The 22,411-nt window shown below is 35.3% G+C and overlaps 1 protein-coding gene across 7 annotated transcripts in view; it reads left to right on the plus strand.

The window, feature by feature from the left end:
* SOX6 (SRY-box transcription factor 6) overlaps positions 1–22,411 on the plus strand; it is a 386,149-nt gene that overhangs the window by 335,597 nt on the left and 28,141 nt on the right. For all 7 annotated transcript variants that reach the window (XM_032188152.1, XM_032188151.1, XM_032188153.1 and 4 more), the window contains one exon: positions 9,774–9,882. In XM_032188152.1, coding sequence (XP_032044043.1) covers positions 9,774–9,882 — 109 coding nt within the window. The remainder of the gene's footprint in view (positions 1–9,773; positions 9,883–22,411) is intronic.

Here is a 22,411-nt window from a genome sequence, read left to right on the forward strand (position 1 = left end):
CACTTTGGCCCTTATTAGTCCATGCTTAATTTAAGCACATAAGTATTTCCCTGGAGTTTAGTAATGACTATCCATGCCCTTGTGTTGCAATGGAGTGAAGGTGCTCAGCACTTTACAAAGTTAAGGCCTATATAAGGCTGCAAGAATTTGTAACTTGCTCTCTCTTTTTTTTTTTTTTTTTTTTTTTTTGTTACTGTCGTTGTTATTTTTTTTTTCTTGAATGAAGATTAAAGACAGGAGATAGTTGGGGTGTACATCAATATCATCACGGGCATTAGGTACATCACACTTGATATTGTAATCATGCAAGCAGTAATCGTGCCTTCCTGACATAAACAGTAAGCAGCACATTTTCCTGAGGCTGGAATAATCAGAGAAAAACATGGCAGTGATGGGGCTACAAGAGGCAAAACATTGCATAATGATGTTATTATCATTGTTCTATTGTCACCCGTCCTTATTCTTTAGTGATATGTTTGTTCTCTCTCTGAACATAACAAAAACCACCTGTGTATAAATAGTGTAATATTTAAGCAGCGATCATAAAATGCAACCTTGGAAAAATATACATAAAATGCTACAAAATGAAAAACAACAACAACAAAACCAAAACAGATTGATAAATACAGAAAAACCCTTCCTAATCTATATATGCATGATATGCAATTATATATTTACATACAGCACAAGGCAAAGCATATATTTGAACACAGTAGCATTCGGTGGGATTTTGTTAACTGCCTTGATTGCATTTCTAATTCTAAATATGAATATGAACATTTAAGCCCAAGTGTCTTGTGCATCACCAATTTAAGCTACTTCAGGTGTTTTCTGAAAATGGGATGGAACAGCGATGTCTAGGGGCCTGCATTGCTTACAAACAAAAGTGGTAGCTACACTCAGCAGCTCATTCAGAGCATCTAGGAAACACTGGCATCTCTACCTGAAATATTCAACACTACAGATGTTCAAAGATTTCTGTAATAAATGCACAAAACTTAGGTTCAGATTTTTCCTGGGAGTTTAATTGTTCAGTTTAGAAATACATGACAGTAGAGCATTTGAAACATTTGTTTTTAAACCTTTATAGCTATGATTGATGCGTAGAGTAGGAAAATGCATTTATTGTTATTTGATAACTGATTATTGCATCATGTAGTCCATTTTCATCAGTTTTTCCAGTACTGTTTGATCATGTCACAAAATCTGGCATATGCCTTTCATAATTGAAATGGTGGAATGAAAGTATCTATGACAACAGCTGTCATGCTTTTAGCTTTTAGAAGTTTAAAATCAAACATATATATACTTATATTCTATATTGTTCATAAAATAACATCATATTGTTTCTCAGGATGTTTGAGTGGAGCACGTGTGTGTCAGTGTTCTGAATTTCTCTTGAATTTCTCTGAATCTCTCTTGCTCTGATTTGTGTGGAGGGCAGCTGAATTTCCTTTGTGCTGTTGAGGTTTGCAGAACACCACAATGAAATTGAAATTGGTGACTTCTTTTTTCCTTTTTTTTTTTTTTTTTCCTCATTCCAAAAACATTGTTGTCTTGAACCTAGAATAGTTTTTCTGGTTGTTATACTGCTGTGGCTTCTTGCTAAAGCTGTGTTTTCAGCCTGGGGTATATTACGGGATGATTAAGAGAAAAGGGAATTCAGAATTTGAGAACAGGAACCAGATCTCCTGTCTTCTAAATTCTGTCCCAATTCTAATGCATGATAATACTTTTAATGAAATTTAGTTACAAAAGAAAAGGTTGGGGAAGCGTGCACAGATATATGCGCATAATCATGGCATTTTGGAAAAGTATTGCTGTACACTTTTATGTCATTTTAATGTCTACATTTTTAACTACTTTGTGGAAATGGGAACATAAATGACAAGGTCCAGTCATCTTCTAAATTAAACCAAAATATAGCAAAATATACATTATTATTATTGTTCTATTTATTTTACTGGAGAAAAGATTGGTTTTACCATGTCCTTATGCATTTATTCTTGTAACTCAAATGTTAGAAATATGAATGACCATTCTGAGGGTCCAAGAGTAGCTACTGAATTGCTTGCATTAGTCACTTTATGGTGCAGGAAAAACAGTTTTGCTGGTTTCTGATAGAAGCGTATGTCAGTTGTCATTTGTGATTATTTTCATCTGTCTCTCTCTTAAAAATGCATGTGTACGCACTTAGCTAAAAGAAAAATGTATTTTTTTTTTTAATGGGTGCATTCCGATTCTTTCTAGTTACAAGGTACGTAGATTTGGTCTTAAACCATTTACCAGCTCTCCCTTAAATCTAGTGGGCAATACCTGGTGTTATAAAAGAAAATTAACTTCTCTCCCTGGAAGACTTCCAGTTAATCATCTGTGGATGTTGGTCAGGAGGAAAGGGAGCAGCAGAGAGAAAGAGGGAATTTCTCTTTGACCCCAACAATTGAACAGCTTACACTCTGGAACATGAGATTTGATTATCTTAGCATGTGTTACTAAAAATGTTATTAACAGTCAAAAAATTATCCAGCTCTTTTAAAAACAAGTGACAGCCCAGGCTTTGGACTCTTTCTGACCTCTAGTGAATTCTGCAGCTGTATTATGCAGTGTTAAGTAGAAACTCCTTTTGTTTGTTTTACATTTACCAGCTGTTAATTTAATTGATTGCCCATTTGTTTTTTGAGGACTAATGAATTCTCAACAGTCTAAGGTAGAATTCCACAGTTTATGTGACTTAGAAAAAGATCTTTACATTTTGGTTGATGTGTAATTTTACTGTAGACTACTGTATGAGTTTGCTGCTGAAACAAAGAGTTAATCAGAGAGTTCTCAGATACTGCCATGCATCATGCCATTGTGCATGAATAAAAAGTTGGAAACCGCATGAAAGCAGTAGTTGGGTTACCACACAACTGGATATGCTTAAGTCTGAACGCTTCATAACTCTAACTACTGGGGAGTTGCAAACTTATAAATAACCTTGCAATTGGTTAAAACCATATTAAAACCATATGAACAAAGACATAAAGCGTTTGGTTAAGGGGGCTCAGTAAGTGCAGTAATCCTGTTGAAAGTAATCTAACCAGGGCAGATCCATAGCCTAGGAGTCCCTGCAAGTGCAGCAATAGTTAAGGGTATGTCAAATCTTCATATGAAGGAGGGCATAATATCCTACTTAGGTGAAAACATTCGCTATCTGTACTGTTTGCTTTAAAAAAATACTTAAAAAAATCATACGCTACTATTTTTAAAGGCAAGCTTCAGTGCACTGAAATCTGTTAACTTAGGAGTATGTGCTGAATGCTCCCAGTAATCAGCGGATTCATCTAAATCCTTATTTGTTTCCAGAGCTCAGGATGGCTACTGCTTGCACTAGCCAGGGGCTCTTGGCATTCTGATTCTTAAAATCAGATTTCTAAAACAATTAGTTAAAGAGAGTGTTTAAAATTAGGCAGTTTGGGTTTGCATTTATCTAATGAGTTTTGGGCCTTTAGCACTCCAGTTTCAAACTTTTTATCTAAACCCTTTATGTTTGGATTACTTTGCAATTCTCTATTTTAACTTCCGAACCTGTCTTAAAAGAAGAGTCCATATCATGACCATCACTATGAAATTGTGGTCCTGAAGAACTTTGGAGGTTTTTTTTTACTTGTGATGGGCTTGCATATATGATGCTGTCATGTGGAAGCCAGCCGAGGCTTGTGAGTGAGGGAAAAAAATGTTTTAATTCCCTTTTATCTGCTTTTAATCCCTTCCTTTTCAATCATGCTTTAAGACAGAAGAAAATATCTAATAGGGGACCTGAAGACTTTTCTCTCAATTCATCTCTTCAAACAGGTTGCTTGTTTTGAGGCACTGTAACCTAATACAAACCTTAGTCAGTGGCAGGGGTGATAGTCTGTGCTGTACTTTCAGCATATCAGGAAGTATTGGAACAGTTTGCAAACAATATATGGGCCTTCAAAAACCAAACCCAGCAGTAGGTAGAGGTGAAAATCCACCAAAATGTCCCCCTTAATTTGGTTCCTCAGATCATTTTCTCACATTGGTAGAAATACTGAATTTGTGCATTTCTCTTCCATAAAAAAATTGAAAGGTCAAGTTGTGCCAGTAGCAAAGAAATCAGCACATCCTTTGTCCATGTAGCCTGTAAATCAGTGGTTGAAATGATACACTTTGTATCTAGCAATATCTTAAAATACCACCATTTCTACAATAAGTGAACTCACTTTGCTAACTTAATTTATCACATTTATTGGAGCACCTCCCGCTGCTATGCTGTTGAAAACAAGCTCTGGATATTCACCACAAAGTTCTAGAAAACCAAAGGCCCTTCTGTGGGGTTGCCGTGCTTTTAGTCGTAACAATAATGCAACTATTGTGTTTATCTACTTTGCCATCCAAAGAATTCCAGCAGTTGCATGCCTGCACACCAGTAGGATGATTGACATTGTTGTAATAAGGTTAATGTTTAAACTTCCCACCCATAATAACTAAAATATTCAGAGATAAGGATGAAAGTTAATTTGTAATTATCCCTGCTGTGCCAAGATGTTGCAAAAGATTCTAAGTGGAGGGTAATTTAACATTTCAGTCTCAGCTGTTATAAAAAAGTAGGAAGAAGAAAGCAAAAAGCTTGGGACATTTGTATGTTGACTTTCCAGGGGGGTAAAAAAAAAAAAAAAAAAAAGGTTTTGTGTTTCCTCTTATTCCTCTTTATTCAAATTGGGAATAAGTTTCCCTGTGTTTTTTTGAAATTGTGCTTTTGATATTTTGAATATAGTAAGTTGTTTGCCTGTTGTTTACTGTCTATGGTACATGAAGGGAGTAGATAACAGCTAGCAAATAAACTGCTAGAATATTTAGTGTGGAATAATTCAATTGAAATATATTTTATACATAAAGACAACATGTGATAATTATTTGTAGTCATTCTAACTAAACTACTGTCCTCAGAAGAAATAATATCCCTTCAGTCGTATGCTCTGTGGCTTCAGTGAACGACCCATATTAATTCAGTTTCTAGAAACTGGCTCTTTAAATTAATGTTGGTAACTGCTTCCATGCTAGACTGTTGAAATAAAGGGTATTACATCATTGTCCAAACATGTCTACTTAAATAAAAAGTATTTGTTTGCAAAATATATATATATTTTAAATCTTTCACACAACGATCAGCGTGCATGCCATTTTCCATTTCAGTCTAAGCATACATTTCAGATGTGGAAAAAGCAAGCATGTTGAAATAATTTGAGGCATGGGTATAGTCGGATCAGTCTTGGTAATCCAGAAGGGAGGGGTGCCCAGTGTATTATTACATTTCATATATTATTTTTCAAGAGATGGATGCAATCAGTCATCTTCTCGCATATGGTTTGAAAAAAACTTGTCGTGCTGGCAAGTAAACTGTTATTTAAGTACACAATCCACGGTACTACAGAAACAGTTTTGCCAAACTTGTCCAAGTATTCTCACATCCTTAAAGATGGTATAAATATCATTTATAGCAAGCCGTTTACTTCAGACTATATGGAATGCCTTCCTGCTCCCCTGATCTAAGTGTCCCAGTTTGCATTATGGCCTTTATTGCTTCTGTTTGATGGAGTGATCAGTAAAAATTTAATGACACTATAAAATAATAAAAATGTCATTAATTTACCACGGATCTTGGATGCAGTGGTTGTAAAGTTACATTAATAAACAGAATATTTTTTACAACAAAAAGCATTGTTACGTGGGAACGTATAAATAACGCACATAAATTTAAGAGCAATTTTACTGTTAGCACACACATTATTATGGAATAGCCAATAAGTGTATAAAACATAGTATATAAAATTTTATGAAAATATACTGTGCACATCAAAAATTCAGCTTTTATCTAAGTGCAGAGAAAAGCCATTATTGTGTGCTTACTGTTTCATTGCTGTTCTTTCACACGATCACAATTTTACATTTGTTTCTAGTCATTTGAAGTTTGCAGCCTTCTCAGAGGAAAAGGCTGCTGCTTCTTTTTCCTTTCCTTCTTGCTTTAGTGAATCGTTCTTCCACCTTCCACACGTGAAGAAAGAATTGATTCTTTCTGCCAGAACATGACGGAAAAGTTGCTAATTTAATGCAAAGCTAAAAATAATGCCAAAGGGATTGAAAGGCTTGCTTGGCGACTCTGGAAATAAGGGATAACTATCTAGCAGTCTATCTGTCATCACTGGGGCTGCTCCATCACTGACTGTGATAATATGTGAATATGATGGATGCCACAGCCTTGTGGCTCATAACATTTAACATTCATCAGCTCTCACTAACGGGGGCTTTATAATTTAAATATCTTTATTTAATATGCAACATCTACCTCATACATCATAATTTCAAAGCACTTAGAGAACCAACAGTCCTGCAAGACAGTTGAGCAGACTTTAATTTTTTTCAATAACTTTTACGTTTTCTGCATGTTTGTGACTGGCAACGCATAAATAAGTGCCTAATCGTATCACAGATGGGAATATTAAGATTTGGCTGTTAAGAAGAATCTTTCCCCTCTTCTTTTGCTCATTTTAGAGACGTGATTATTTTTACTCTATATTCAACATAAACAGAAGCACAAAGGATTTGAATTGTTCTGGGAAGAGCTTTCAGTTTTCCATGTGGACTCCAACTGACTGTGTTGGTCTAGTCGTATGAGAAAAGGTTGTCAGTGCTGTGTCCTTAAACCTTTCTCTAAAATTTTAATGGGAAAACTTAATATGACTGTACAGTGTAAGCTCCATAGCTAGTACAAACAAACAAACCAAAAACATTCAATATAGAAATTCAAAATGCTTTTTCACAGAAGACAAAACGCTTGCACTGTCCAGAGCAGTGCCCTTTATTACAAACTCACCAAATTTTTCTGTTAATGCAAGGAGGATGGGGGTAGCAATATATCCAGTAGTCAAGCTACATGTCTGCAAATATAATGCATGTATCGGTAACGTATTTATTAGTGTAGCTATTTATAGGCATTCACTTTAAATTAAAGTGTATTTTCAGTTCATATAGGAATACTATGGACAGAATTAATCTTCCTCTCAGTCCTTATTCATACTAGGAAACAGGTATATTTTGAAAGGATTATTAGTTTAAACAACTATTCTCCTTAGGATGAACTCAAGACAGGAGCAAAGACAAATCCCTTAAAAAAGGATCAGAACCTAGTGGGATAAGTTTCCTTTCTAATGATAAATTTCATATGAATTTGTTGTATTTCACCAAATTGTAAAGACTAGATAAAAACCTAATTAATATTGGGGAGCATTATTCTATTTTCACATTTCTTCTGAGTTTGTCTAGTCCCAAGGCAAATATTTTATTTTATTTTATTTTTATTTTTTATAATCACTGTGATTATTTTCAATAAAAAGCAAGCAAAGAAATTACTTTAAAAGGCATTTCAAACATTTAAGTAGCTTTGTTACAGCTTTTCATGAATTAGAAGGAGGAGGTTATGAAAGAACTACAAGTACATCTCCTTTGTTTGACAAGAGCAGGTATTTTTATGGTATAAGTGCTTTCGTTTTACTGTTCCTGAACCTTATTATGCAATTCTCCCTTTTCTCCTTCCATGTCAAAATATTGATATTCTTTCAGAAACTTTTTTTTTCTTCCTTTCTTTTTCAACAGAATATTTTCTGGTAAAATCAAAGAGAATGAATGACTAGAAAGATATTTCAAATGTGCATATTGATATGTAGCAGAGTCTGTTGATTTTTATAGCAGAAAGGTATTTCTCCTTCTGAAACACACTTAAAGGCTGTTCTTCCAAGAATACTGCAGGTGCTGTGTTAACATCCTTAAGAAAAAGCTTTTAGTGCAAATGTTTTGGGAGAGACAATATATGTGCCAAAAGCTGTTTTCTTAGTACTGATCTTTGTTTTTATTTCAACTGCAAATCAGCCTTTTGCAATGGAACGCAGAATCCTTGACAAACTTATTTTTTATTCTGTCTACTAGTAAAACAGACCCCATCCTGATGATTCAGGTGTATTGTTACATTGCACAACATCTTTCAGTACAATATTAGAACTCAGGTATTACAGTTCCTTTCTGCACTCACATTTCACTTGTAACTCTTTCTTTACTCTGTGACTTTCTTTGTATGTGTAAGCTCCTTCATCAGCCACAGATGTAATAGAGGAAAATAAGTTATGAAGTTAACCAATAATAAAACGCAGAGATATTTTGTTAGATGATTGAAAGGTTCTGTGAAACTTCTTTTAGAAATGCAATTAGTACCTAAAATGCCTTAGCTGCATGTTGTAGCATGGTGTCAGATTTTTGTTTTCTTTTTTTCTCTGCAAATTAAAAGAAAATAATATAATAGTCCATGATTGGAGCAATCAGAAAAATAGGGATTCAAAAGAATTTCTGAATTGTTTGGTAACTGGATTTTATTACTGAAATATATTCCTAAAATATAGTGATAATACAAAGAAATATTTGGATGTGCAATAAATGAGAAGTCAAGGCCATCAAGGATGTTTGATTCTTAAGAATGTTTCCAAGCTTCTAACCATCTTGCAAGAGAGAAACTCATAATCTTTTACGTCTAGCATGCACAGCACAGAACTAGGTCATTGAACAATAGACTGAACAGCAATCAGCACTCTACTTCTGCATAATGCATTAAGTATAACATGGAGAAACTGTTCATAGAGCTGAAAGCTGGTATTTCATGTCTGTAAATTCAAGCTGACATGACATTTAATATTGTTTCATAGTAATGAACAACAAGGTTTCATTCATTCACAAGTACAACATAATGCCAAGTTTAGTCTGAAGAGGTAACAACAAGGCAAGAGGGAAAACATGTTATGTTCCTTCAAATGAGAATGCTAAATTAATGATAACCATTGAATGCTTTGCTACTGATACACAGCACTACAGAGACTGCTATTGTGAGGCAATACTACACTGTCAATTGTAGTGACCTTGTCCAGTAGTTGACTGAAGAACTGGGTTAACACACAAAATACCTTTCAGTTACCAGTTCCAGCATTCCTATGGAGGTCTCCAGCTCTCAAAAGCTTTGTGTTTTTCTAGAAGCAAGCACTCTTTTTCTTTTCTTTTCTTTCCTTATTTTTTTTTTTATTATTATTATTTTTTATTTCCTTAGGTTCCCTTTCTACCAAAGGTACAATTTAAATTCCTAGACAAAATAATAGTATCAGTTCCGTCATCTATTATTCCTTCTTTCAAATACTTGTCTTTGAAAAACTCTTGCATAAAATTCAGACTTGTGTTTTCTCAGAGGTATGAGTGCTAACTTGAATTGGAAAGTGGCAAAAAAAAAGTGCTTTTTCCATTAAATTAGCAGTATATTTTAATACAAACTCTTCTTTCAACTTCTGAATTTTCATGTCTCCCAAATGTTGATTGTCTTTTCTAGTTTAAGTTAGAAAATAAGTGGAAAGGCAAAGTGAGCAGCATCAGTCGGCGCTGTTCCCTGCCAAGAGTGTTTTGTATTTGCATGTACAATCATTTATGCATTATGGCAGTGCAGATCAAAATAATTTCAAAGCTTCTGTATATGTTTCACATTTAAAAACTGATTTTCATAAATGCAAACATTCAGAATCTGTAAAAAAAAAAATAGTCCCTGAGTAAAATTTCTAATTAAATGCATTTGTTATTTATTTGTATTTAGAAAATAAGGCATGTATCAGTGTATACATCCATGTACAGGCTCACAATGAGATATAAAATATTTGGGCATTAAGACTACTTCTGTTCTTTTCCAGGAAAGAACAAGGTTTGAGAATTTAGGCCCCCAGTTAACAGGGAAACCCAATGAAGATGGAAAACTGGGCCCTGGTGTCATTGATCTTACAAGGCCAGAAGATGCAGAAGGTGAGTTGCAATTTTGACTGTGGGTTATTGACCACTGCATCACAGAATGGTTCTGTATCTGAAATGCTGCTAGTGTCATAGGTGCTGTCTAGCTTATATCCCAGGGTAGCATTTTTTGAGCATTTTTGTGAGATTGTAATAACTCCATAGCAAAGGGCAGATACATGAAAAATACTGCATTGCATTTATACTCTAAGCCCTTCTACAACATAGCTGTTTCTTCCCCTAGGAGGTGTCAAATAAGTGTTTACATTTTATGCTACTAATAAAAATGTAGGGAACACTGAGAAAATTATCTCAGAAAGGCAGTATATACATGTATATACTTTCACCAGTTTTTAAGGATTTAGCAGCTTTGGAGAAAGTTAGAGCTCTTTAAGAAGTCTGTCAACCAGTGCACTCACAAACTATTCAAGATATAGCAAGCACACTTTTATGGACAGACAGCTGTCAAGTGAAAATGTAAAAATATTTCACATTTTCTGTATGAATGCCTTATACATGATACAAACCTTCAGTGCATTTGTACTGATTTTAGTGAGAGTTCAGTATATCATGCATTACAGGATCAAGCTAGAGATGGAAATCAGTGTTTCTCAAGACTGAGTTTAACCTCTACCTTATCATACACTGCAAGAGAACATGTAGGTAGATAGGAACTCTACCAGTGACTGTAGTAAGATTAGTAAGATTAATCTACCATTCAGTTAGCAAAAAATGCAAATTTTCCCCCTGGATTTACCTTTTTTTTTTTTTTTTTTTTAACTTCACAAATTCTAGTTATGCCACTGTTCTTCAGCAAAAAGGCTAAAATATATATATATATATATATATATATATATTTTTTCTGTTAATATCTAAGCATTTCACAAGTTATCAGTTTGCTTTGTTCTTGGATCAAAAGAACAGGACCAATAAGTTCATGACTGTTGACCAATAGGTCTTTTTTCAAATTATTCTTAAAATACAGAGACAGAATTTGCCTGATTAAGAAACATTAATATTTTCTGTGTAGAGAAGTACTACTCTGACCACAGATTCTGTTCTGTCTCTCTGTGACCCAGAAATAAATGGTTCAGATAAGGCCCCTTCAGTTTGAAGTCTGAAAAGTAGCAATTGTCATTTTATTTTATTTTATTTTATTTTATTTTATTTTATTTTATTTTATTTTATTTTATTTTATTTTATTTTATTTTATTTTATTTTATTTTATTTTATTTTATTATTTTATTTTATTATTTTATTTTATTTTATTTTATTTTATTTTATTTTATTTTATTTTATTTTATTTTATTTTATTTTATTTTATTTTATTTTATTTTATTTTATTTTATGTACAAGTAGTGCATGATATGTCTGTGATAAAACACCTTAGAGTCCTGATTCTCCTTGCTTGCCAGCTGACATACATTATCTTCAATCAGTTCTTGGGCAAACCTAAAGAGCCTTGGACAAGGACATACACTCAGTGGAGACAGTGCAAGTTCAGATCCAAGATGTTCCTTGGATCCTTGTTCCTGTATTGACTCATCCATACAAAGGAATAGTAAAATTCAGATTTATTTCAGCAAAACATTCCTACTTATCGGCTTAAAATCATGATTAGCTTGTCAGGTGGAACTGACACGTACCATGAGCACATGCTTACATGCTTTTTGCTTAAACAGTTGTTTTAAAGTAATTTTTCATAGTCAAGATTTCTGGTCTCCATAACAGTAAGATGACTAAAGGTCATCAACTATTTATTAAAAATCATATTTGTTAGAAGGCTGTCATTTTGATGAAACATTTCAGATTTTCCCAGTATATATAAATAGATCATTATAAAATCAATAATGTCCAGATTCTCATTTTTAGGGAGCTACTATTTCTGAGTCATTTGCTCGTACCTAATTGGATGTGGTTTAAACAGAAAAGTAATGGACAGAATATAGTTAAGAAATAGCTTTCAGACAGGTGTTTTGCAATGTTCTTTTTCTGGAAAAAGGACTTAGGAGATCCATGGGACTTTCAAAAGTACTTATTGACTAATCAGTTATTTATAAACTGCTTTGAGAAGAAATTTCCATCCTGCTTCAACTTCTCGTATTTCAACATGTTGAAGAGTATTTTTTTCCTCAGTTAGGATGAAAAGTGACTACAGGATACGTATAGATACGCAGTTACAGATTCCTATGACATAAAGCTAACTCTCTGGGTTTGACTCATTTCCTTCAATTCAACCTTTCTCTTTCTAGTGTCCTTAATTTAGTATCCTGGTACACCTCATGGTACTGACAGCCCTTCTTGTTACTGGATAGTGCAGAACGAAGCTTTGACATATGTAGTAACCCAAGCTACAGTGATGTGTGCCAGTTTAAGGACAGTGCTCGTGTCTTTCTAGAGCTGGTGGGGCAGTTTGGGGAATGGTGTGTTGCTGCATGGGAAATCTGAGTTCATGAATGGATTCAGATTTCCATACTTTGTTTAGCAGCCAAGAGATGTCTCTGGAAAAGATGTGTTCGGCGAATACCACTGCTGAGCTGAGAAAAAAACGTTGGCAGAATTTCAAAACTGAGATATTTATTTGACCTTCCAGTTATAGACAAGGCGAACTCAGATATTAGAAAGATATAAAAAAGACTTTCAAAATACCATCTAAGTTTTGCCACTCATCTTTGGCAAGTTAGAGAGGAGATAGCACTTCTAACGTGGCATCTCTTAAGAGTGGAAGTCCATTGGAAAGAGTGCTGCTGAAATGTTAGCAGTTGAATTACGGCCTCTGGTGCTTTGTACCATGCTACAGGTTCTGTTCATTTTCAAAAATATTAATCTTTCTTCCTAATCATTATGAATCTGTTACAGATCTTCACAAAGTCACAAAGTTTTTTGTATGCACTGCCAGTATTTTGTGCTTGTGTACATGTGTCCATTTAAATGCTGGGTTACTAAGAAACTTGACAACTTACTCTTCTGCCTCCTCTAGAAGAAGACAACCTTGTTGCACTGTGGCGTGTTGCCAAGGTCACAATCTCAACTGAATGTCAAAGGTTCCTACTAACCATCATCATAACCTTTTAAGACCTGGTGTGTTTCTTCACACACCTTCTTTTCTGTTCTGTCATAGTCACTTTTAATCTTTTTTTTTTTTTTTTTTTTTTTTTTTCAGTTTTCTTAATATATTTTTGAGTGCACATTGCTGTAGACAACTTCAGATAATACTTACCTGTTTTGTTGTATGCTTTTACACAGTCGTACAGAAAATAAACATTTCTGAAGTAACATATTGGTGGCCAACTTTTGACAACACTTTCTTTCTTCATCATCCAGATCTATGAGGTTCAAGTGCATTTCTGATAGAGTGTGTGGCTATTAGGTCTATCAGATTATACTCCCATCACCAGAATTTTCAAACTTCAGAATTGTGAAATATACTACACTTAGAAAAGATATATTAAATACTTGTAGATGGCTTTTTTTTTTTTTTTTTTTTTTTTCTTTACAGTCTTGTTCCAAGGCAAGGAGTCCAAATTTAGTCCTACTGATGGTCATAAACTGTGGGGAAGTGCAATTTGAACAGCATCCTACCCCCTTGCTAATCTATACCAAGGGAGCTCTGATGGAATGCAGTTCCACTCCCTGCCTACCTGCACACCTGCATTTCCCAAGGAAACTAAGTGTGCAGAGGCATGGTACATGTCTGTCTCATCCCAGCATGCAGCTGAGACAGACAAGATCTGGGAAGTGCTCCAGTACCATAGCTTTGACATAGCCTTTAAGCTTCAAGTAATTTGTTACAAGAAATATCAGCAAACTTTTGTGTTTATGGAATGCCTTTGTAATAGTATCTTGCAATGATTTCTCTCTACTCTTTATATCTTATCTATGGTATATGTCAGTGATCTGACTTTGGCAGATTTTCCTAGCTACATTTTCCTTTAATCCTAGGAATGTTTGTGGTATTTGGTTATTGATCAGAAGCTGAAGCTACATGCGTAATTTTAAAATCATGAATTAGAAGACAGGTCTTAAAATTCCCTACATTTGGCTTTATGCAATTATGAGACATAAATATGAAAGGATACTGCAGAATGAACTTTAGGGCTTAGACTTGTCCCTGCTCAGTGTGTGAAACTTTCTTTAGACTAATAGTAACCAGGTGTCCTTACAGAGATGAATTAGCATATGAAGTTGTATTCTAAGCTTGTGTTACTCACAGTGACCTAACTCTCATCTGAATGGAGGCCTGAGAATCATCTGTAAGAGTTTTATATTAAATATGATATAAACCAACATCTCTACTACTTTCTTAGCCACCAGAAGGATTGGGCTAACTATATTAAAAACCATGCTCAGACTGTATTCAAAAACATTGCCATTGGCTGTGACACTATTTGATGAATAATCCCGAGCTCTTACAGCTCTATCATTACCTGGAAATCTGAGTTGTCCTGTTAAAATGTGTGATTCAATTGTAGCTGGCAAAATTAAAAAGCATGTTTTGAGAGGCTCATAAATACTCAGCAACTGGCATGCAAAATTATAAGAAACAGCCAATTATAGAACTAAGCAAGATTTTTTTCTCCCAACTTCATCATTTTAAATGAAACATCATTCTTTCTGTAGGCTGCTTCATAACTTTGAGAATTTGAGATTGTCAGTATTGAAGAATTGCTATCTACCATGGACACACCAAGACAGCTTTGAATCTGTCTTTAGCTAAAACTCCTCTATGAGTGTGACTGACACATATTAACTGACCAGTGTGGTAGAATATAGTCAGGAGTTGTTGGTGAGCCCTTGCTAAATTCTAGGTGGAGGAACCTAAAATATTTACTTGTTTTATTTGAGAAGATTGGATGATCTAAATACCTTTTCTTGGTTCTAGTTCTGAAACAGAAACTCCTTCCATAGATACACAGCTTTGGTGATAGTGCTGCTTCTTTTGAATCACATACAACTTGTGCTTGTAGAAAATGTACACTATGTTTATAGATTTTTCTATTTTTTGTACTTATGTTCCAATGCTATGGAAAATCTGTAGGAAGTATGTTAAGATTTTGCTTTGTATTAGATAGTAATCTGCAGAATAGACCTAATGTTCCTGCTGACAATTACTGATTTTACTGTAGCTCAGGTTGCAGTAGGGTTTCCTTCAACAATTGTAGGGATTCATATTCCATCAAGACCTGATCATAATTCCTGCCAAAGAATTGGATCTGTTAATATATGGTTTTCTTGATTGTATCCTGAACAACATCTGAATGTTATTGTTTTGCCACTGTCTCACTATGTGATTTTGTAAAAGAGAAGTTCTCTGTCCCATTTTCCAATGTGAAAAATCAGTTGCATTGTAAAGGTAAATTCAATTTTAAAAAGCAACTAGAAATAGATGAAAATGCCATATTAGCTCTAACATTTAGTTCCAAGTTCATTTGTGTTAATATATTAGAGTCAGGGGCTTGCGAGTTAAATATTTGGCCTCGGAGTTTACCATATGGGACAATGCACACAAAGCCCTTTTCTTCTGAGTCCTGTTTTAATGTTTTCATTTGTTCTATTTCTTATGCAGTAGTCTTCCTGATTCTGTAAATTTTGTTTAGCACTTGCTGCTTCTTTCTTTGAAACAAATCTGTTAGACTATGTTAAGTATGGTCCATAGTTGTGAGGGATAGATCCATCCCTGCTCATTGAGATAAAAGAATTTTAAAATTAGCTGTTTATATTCTTTATCTATGTACTTACTTCATCCTTTAGATTATTACTTTTCAAAAACTCCCAGAGGATCAGCTTTGCTATGAACATAGATGTTGAGTCAGTCATTAAGACGTATCATGGAGTCCCCAGTCTGGGTTTGGTACCAGCCCATCTTCTAGTCCAATTAATTGACTTGGTGCCTGTGTCCTCATTAGTACCTCTGTCTTCCCTTTCACTGCCTGCCATCTCTTACTTTAATTTGTAAGTTCCTTGGTATAAGATTGTGTTTTTCTATATTCTCACTGTTTGAGGTGATTTAGCTTTAAGCCTTAACTGTTTGATCGTGGTATCTTTGACCATTCATCAGGTAGACTGAATGCAAGCCAAATGGGGACTGTGCACTGCATAACCATCGGTAATAGGCTACCTGCAGTAGTAAGCCCTAGCTTGATATCACTAATTCTAGTTCAGATATACTCAGATATTGTTCTGAACCTGATTTTGGACCTGAACCCAAGCTCACCTTTGTTTTTAAATGAACATATTTCTATTAAATAATAAGCATAGGAATCTGGTTCTGCAGCATTTCAGACAGTGTATTTGCTGTCCGGCATACAAAGTCAATGAATTGTTCAGGGTTTGCAGCAATTATAGCAGTCACTCTTTTTATGTCCATCTCATTCAGATTTGACTTGGATAGCCACATTGCAAGGCATTTTGTAGCACAGCAAGAGATTATGCCTCCCCAAAAGCAAGGGAAATTGAATAGCGGAGAAAGAAAAAAGCAGTGTTAGGAATCCTCACAGATTTTACCCACTTCCAGAATACAGTGAGCAGATGAGTGGTTGCAGTGGCAGAAGCAGCAGCGAACATGGAATCAATGAGGTATATGTGAAGGAGAGGAATGAGCTAACTGGGGGAACACAAGGAGTCTTTGCAATGTAGAAGAGATTGCCTTGGCCTTATGAGAAAAACATGAGAAAGGCACCAATAAAAGGACTACAAGGGTGATACCTAAGGGTGAGGAGAAACTGCCACTTTGTACAGCTCCAAATTTCTGACCATCTGTCAAACTTCATTTCTGATATCCCAGCACTAGAGCAGACATTGTGACAGGTGTCTGGATTTTGCAAATCTCTTCAGTAAAAAACAAAACAAAACTTCAATCCTTTCTTAGAGGAACATCTTTACCATATGCTCCAAGCTTCAACATGCTCATATATACCTGACAGTAAATAAATGCTAAATGTTTATACAGAAGGGTGAGACAGGTCCTTCTTAACTCCAGAGAAGGTCGACTTTGATTGGCTGAAGAGGTAGGTGAAAGGGAACCATATTTTTGCAGGCAGATCAATCCTGGCAGGCTGCCAACACAGTCCAAGCCTGTGAGGTAACTTGTTTAACACCCTCCTATGCAGAGGTGTAAACAGAAGGTAGTACACGCGTGACAAAGCATCGCCTACTTTTGTGACAGTGCCTCATAAATACTGGAGGAAAGAATGCCTCTCCTCGCCAGTATTTGTCGCACATAAATATTTGTAATAGTTGCTATGGCAGTTGAGAAGGGAAAGATGAAAATCAGAAAACAGTGAAAGCTGTCTGAAAATAAAGAAGCGTTTCCAGAGAGAATGCAGTAAGCTCAAGCAGTGGAATTTTTATCCCCCCCCTATTCTTGTTATAGGTCTTAAAAACAAAATCTCATAAGTTTATCTTTATTATTTAAAGATAAAATAACTTCTTAACATCTTGGTTAATTAGAACAGATGTGAAAAGGTGGCTTTCATTAAATGCGGTTGCCATTTTTAACACATATGAAGCTATTTGATTATGCCTGAAACTTCAGTGATACGCTCAAATTTTTCAGAATAACTCATAACAGATCATGAATCTGTGATAAAGTACTTAGGCACAGTATTTCAGTTGTGTTGGATGAGATTCAGTGCCTCAGTCCTGGAGTAACTCAGTGTCTGCAGATGGGATAGGAATAAGCCCTTCTGTCGTTAAGAACCATCCCATCACTTTTCTGATGGTAACCACTTTATGAATCTTCTTGTTGCCAGCATCCCTGTAATATTTTACAGAGGGAACTCCCACTTTGAGTACTGAAAAATCTGAGCTGAGGGCTGAGGGTGTGTGGACTGATTTTCCCATCGCATTGAAACCTACTCCTCTCAAGATACTAATATTAAACATATAGTATGCTTCTCACTTTCAGCATAATAAATCTGGATGTCTTCCACAAGTATTACCTTTTGATTTTCAACTGTCTGAGGTATTTTTTTCCTACTGCTAAATACCAGGCTTTCTCGTTTGCTGTTTCTATGTTACAGTGATTGATTCTTTAGAATAGCACCTTTATTTTTAAAATTGTAGCTAGAATTTCTAATGTACAATCACTGTTACAATGCCCAGAGTTTTGTTCAGGGGTGCCCATTAGCACAGTTATACTTAAGGGCTTGTCACAGTTTCCATGATATAGTAAAACATTGTTTTCAGGAATTTAGAACAAGGCTGTAAAAAGTAACTGTGGGCTGCAGTTTTACACAAGAAAATCTTCGCCCATGAGAAAATTACTGTCACAAATCCTGAAAGCATCAGTCAGTTTGCTTAGCTATTTTTAAGTGGAGTAAGTGAAAAATTCAATATATTAGCTCAGTGGTTTAAAACATTTTTTTCACACTCTGGAGTTCATGTACAGCTACCATAGATGTCAAAAAACCCATGGTACTGATGCTTAGCTCTGTACACATCTTTGTCTTGCTCCAATATTGCCAAAGGACATCAAAGCTGCTTAAAATAATGTGAAATTTTCAGGTACAAGTGAATTGTCAGTTGATGGAGAAAGGCACCATCGTGCTGCATGGAGGAGGGAGGAATCTTGCACTTTTTCATACCTTCTTGAGCACTAGGAGCAGGGCAGAAATATGAATATATTAAGAAAAGAGCATTGTATATTCAGGATAAGCATGAGCAATGGATAGAGCTTCCAGACAAGCAGTCTTCTTTGTACAACTGTCTATTTTTCTAAATTTACACCGTGTACCATTTTCTCCTCCAGGAACCTCAGTATCTCAGCAATTGACAAGTGTTTAAGAGCATCTGCTTTTCTTCCACATAGATATGCCAAGTATCCAAGCAAGCCTTCAGTGCAGAAGTTAGTAGCAAGAGGAAAATATTTTCTTCATTTGTGTTTTGATTTAATTTTAGGGAATCAGTGGTCCAAAATGTGTCTGGGGTGGGCATTACAGTACCTTCACAGCTTTTGCAAATATTCAATTATCTTTTCAATTGGGCAGATATAGTTTCACAGGAAGCACAGCTTCCTGTGAGGATTTTTCACATAGGTGCCTATTTCATGGCAAATCCCTCTTTTCATAGCAAATCCCTCTTTTTTTTTTTTTTTTTTTTTAATTCCCAATCAGATAATTGTGGCAACATATTTGGTCATGGCAGTGCCTTATTTGTAAAAGTGTCTTCCTGGCTTCACTTACAAATCCCACATATGCAGGTGCAGCATATTTAAAAAATTAGCCTTAAGAGTTTTTCCTAACATTTATTATTACTCATGAACTTAGCATTCCTGTTATCATGCTGGTTTTGTTTCTCTCCCTTCATGATGTATTATTTACTAATTATTAATTTTTGTAATATCAGCGCTCCATATGAAAGGCAAGAAGAAATGGCATATGCATACCCTAGCCCTAGGTCCTTGCAATCTAATTACTGACATGATATGGCAAGTGAGAACAGTAAACACTGGGTGGAAGGGAATTAGTTATACTGATATAAAGAATGATGTTGCATGTGCTAGAAGGTGCCAAAGTCAATTGCAGATTTAACCCAGGAAATGGGTCACTAATGGAGTGATTCTAACACATTAAAACCTTTTGCAAGGTTTTTTTTCTGAACTTCATTAATATCACATATTTTGAGGGAGGTGGCTTTGTAAAGCTCTCTCTCATTGCTAAACATAGCTCCCTTTAAAAATCACATTCAATTTAATCTTTTAAAATTCATTGTTTTGATACATTGGAGCAAGCGAAGTTGTTCATTAATAGTGTTCAGCCACACCTTGAACAATGCATCCATCAAATATGAAGCCAGGCTGCCTTTTCCTCTGTGATGAATTCCTGTCTGTCATTTCTCCATCTTAAAACAAAACAAAGCATTGACTGAAATCTGAATGGATCATGTCCTGTGGCCCTTGTTCGGGCAGGATTTCTAAAAAACTGTTAGGGATGACTGAAGATTGCAGAGTTAATCCCTGCATTTTAAAATCAATATCATGTTTTCTAGATGTTCTGGGTGACACTGTGATGTCAGGAGAAGTTTGAAATTATGTGGGTTAACACTTGCACTGGGAATCAATCTGTTACTCTTACGAAAACATGTTCCTGGTAAATAGATTATTGCATTCCTTTTTCTATTGTTTTGACTTGGAAGATGATTAATATAGTAACAACAATTTCAGAAAGCAGCAGGTTTTCTTCTGGGAAAACAAAACAAAGAAATTTGTAGTATCAATAGATCTTGTCAGATACCTGATAATAACTCTTAGCAATATTTCTCACGGGCTGGGGTATTTTGTCCATGTTTTTTGTTACCATGGGCCTTTACTTTCCTCACTGGAGTATAAAATGAAATATCAAAGGGAAACAGCAATAGTGTTTGTGGGGATGTAGATTGTAGTTAGACCTGATGACTGGCAGTCCAGTACTTCTGGTGTCATTACTTAGACTGAATAACCTTGAACTTAAATGTGTTTCACATTTTCTCTGTCAATAATATCTATGTCAGAAGGGGGTTGTTAGTGTTTAATTAATTATCTGTGAAGGGTCTTGAAGTCTGCAAGTGGCACATGATTGAAAAATCTTACAACACTTACATTCATCCCCAAATTTATAGTAGAGACTGCTTCTTTATGCCAATTTCTATCTAGATGTTTTGTGGATCTCCAGAGAATAACTTCTCAAGCTCTTGTGTTACAGCACAAGTGGGGCTATGCTGGCCTTTGAGGGCTTAAGTCAGACCTTAAGCATTAACTAATTCAGTTAATATTCCATGGAATTTATAATTTCATTATTTTAGCTGTACTCTGTGCCCAATTTCTGTAAGGGTTAATTTTGCCATAAAATGTGGTCAAGAAATCTAAATTGTTTGTGTAAGTCATCAAGAAAATAGTTGCATTTAGCGGTTTTGATTCATTTAAATAATGTAGATTTGGGCATGGCTGGCTGTGGAGCATGGATGTGATAACAGCTTATTTAGAAATATTGTTTCAGCCTTTAATATGACCCAACTAACAGTTGAGCTTTGAACACCGGTGAGCAAACTGCTACCACTGACAGAGCTGAGAACAGTTGATTTGGTTTTACACACAGAATATACTTCACTATTAATTTTAGCTCCTGTCTTTCAAATGGGGGAAAACATATATACAGGTTGTGAGGATGGCTGTGAAAACTGGTGCTGTGTTTTATTCAAGATTAAGAATTTTGCTTGCATATGTAAAACAAATGTACTAAAATAGTAAACTCACTGCCACCAAAACTGAAAACAAGGCACTTCGGAAAATATATGCTGATATATAACTGGGTAGAATTTCCTTCATTTTGCAAAGCCACGAGCCACATGCATCAGCTCACCGCAAAGTCATTAGGTCTTTTTAAACTCAGATGAAAAACATTAACAAATACCACAAAAGGCTTTAGTATGGCCCCTTTGTTCATTCACATATGGCAGTTTATAACTCCTGCACCACTTGGGTCGTGTGTTTGTTTAAGCTGCCTCCATCAGGCCAGCCCTGAAAGAACAAAAGACATCTTGAGCGATCCTAAGCAGGAAATGGGCTAATCTAAACATGGCTTGTGACACTATAAGTAGAATAGAAAGGGGAGGGATTGATTAGTCATTAATGTCCAATTGACTCCATATGGATGTTGCAATAATAAGGCCTTTTTCAGTGCAGTAGCGGAGTTATTGAATTAGAGGTTTATGTTTCCTCAGAGCTGACCTTAGGGAATTCCCTCTTGGTTCTTCTCGCTGATGTTTTAAAGAGAATGGAGTCTCTTAACAGGAAAAATAGAAGCCTTATCATAACTAAGTATTGCACGAATATAGCTAACCTCTGCTACAGTATATTCCCAACTCTTAGTATTCACTTAGCACATTTTAGAACCTTTACAGGTGAAATATTTTTCAGCCCATTTAAATATTACACTATTTAATGAATCACTCGTGTATTTCTCAGTTCTCATCCCCTTTTTGTTCCCTGACATGCAGCCTGTAAGATATGTTGGGCCCTCAAATCCCAGCAGAATAATATTTGTTTAGCATTTGGAATGAAACCAGCTTGATGAACAGACACTTCCCTGCAGAGTATTTGTGTCTGTGTGACTACAGCATCCCTGTCAGGTAGCTAGTCATGTTTCCAAGTAGGTGTTAGTTTTGCACAGTGATAACGAGACATGCCTGTACTGACAATAGTTAAGAGATGCCCATTTATTTTGCCTCTCTTGCAGGCTGGTGATAAAGAATGAGAAAGTCTTCTGAATATGGGTGAGGGTAAAACAAAAATGGGGAAGTAAGAGGCAGACAAGGGACAAAACAAAGATAAGTGTTATACTAACCCTGCCACAAATCTCCTAGGTTAAAGTGAAGTAGTCATTTGTCTAATCTTCTCAAAAGTTAAACATCAAACTTAATAGCTCAAAAATAGATAAATAATTACTCTGTTATTATTAATCTTCCAAAGCTTTTATTTGTTATATTATTCTTTCCAAATCTGCATTTTTCTATTTCATTTAAAATATTGCTGTAGCTTTCATAAAGGCTGCATTTGTCTGTCCATGTG

This window comes from Aythya fuligula, chromosome 5 (assembly GCF_009819795.1).
Source record: "Aythya fuligula isolate bAytFul2 chromosome 5, bAytFul2.pri, whole genome shotgun sequence".
Taxonomy (NCBI): domain Eukaryota; kingdom Metazoa; phylum Chordata; class Aves; order Anseriformes; family Anatidae; genus Aythya; species Aythya fuligula.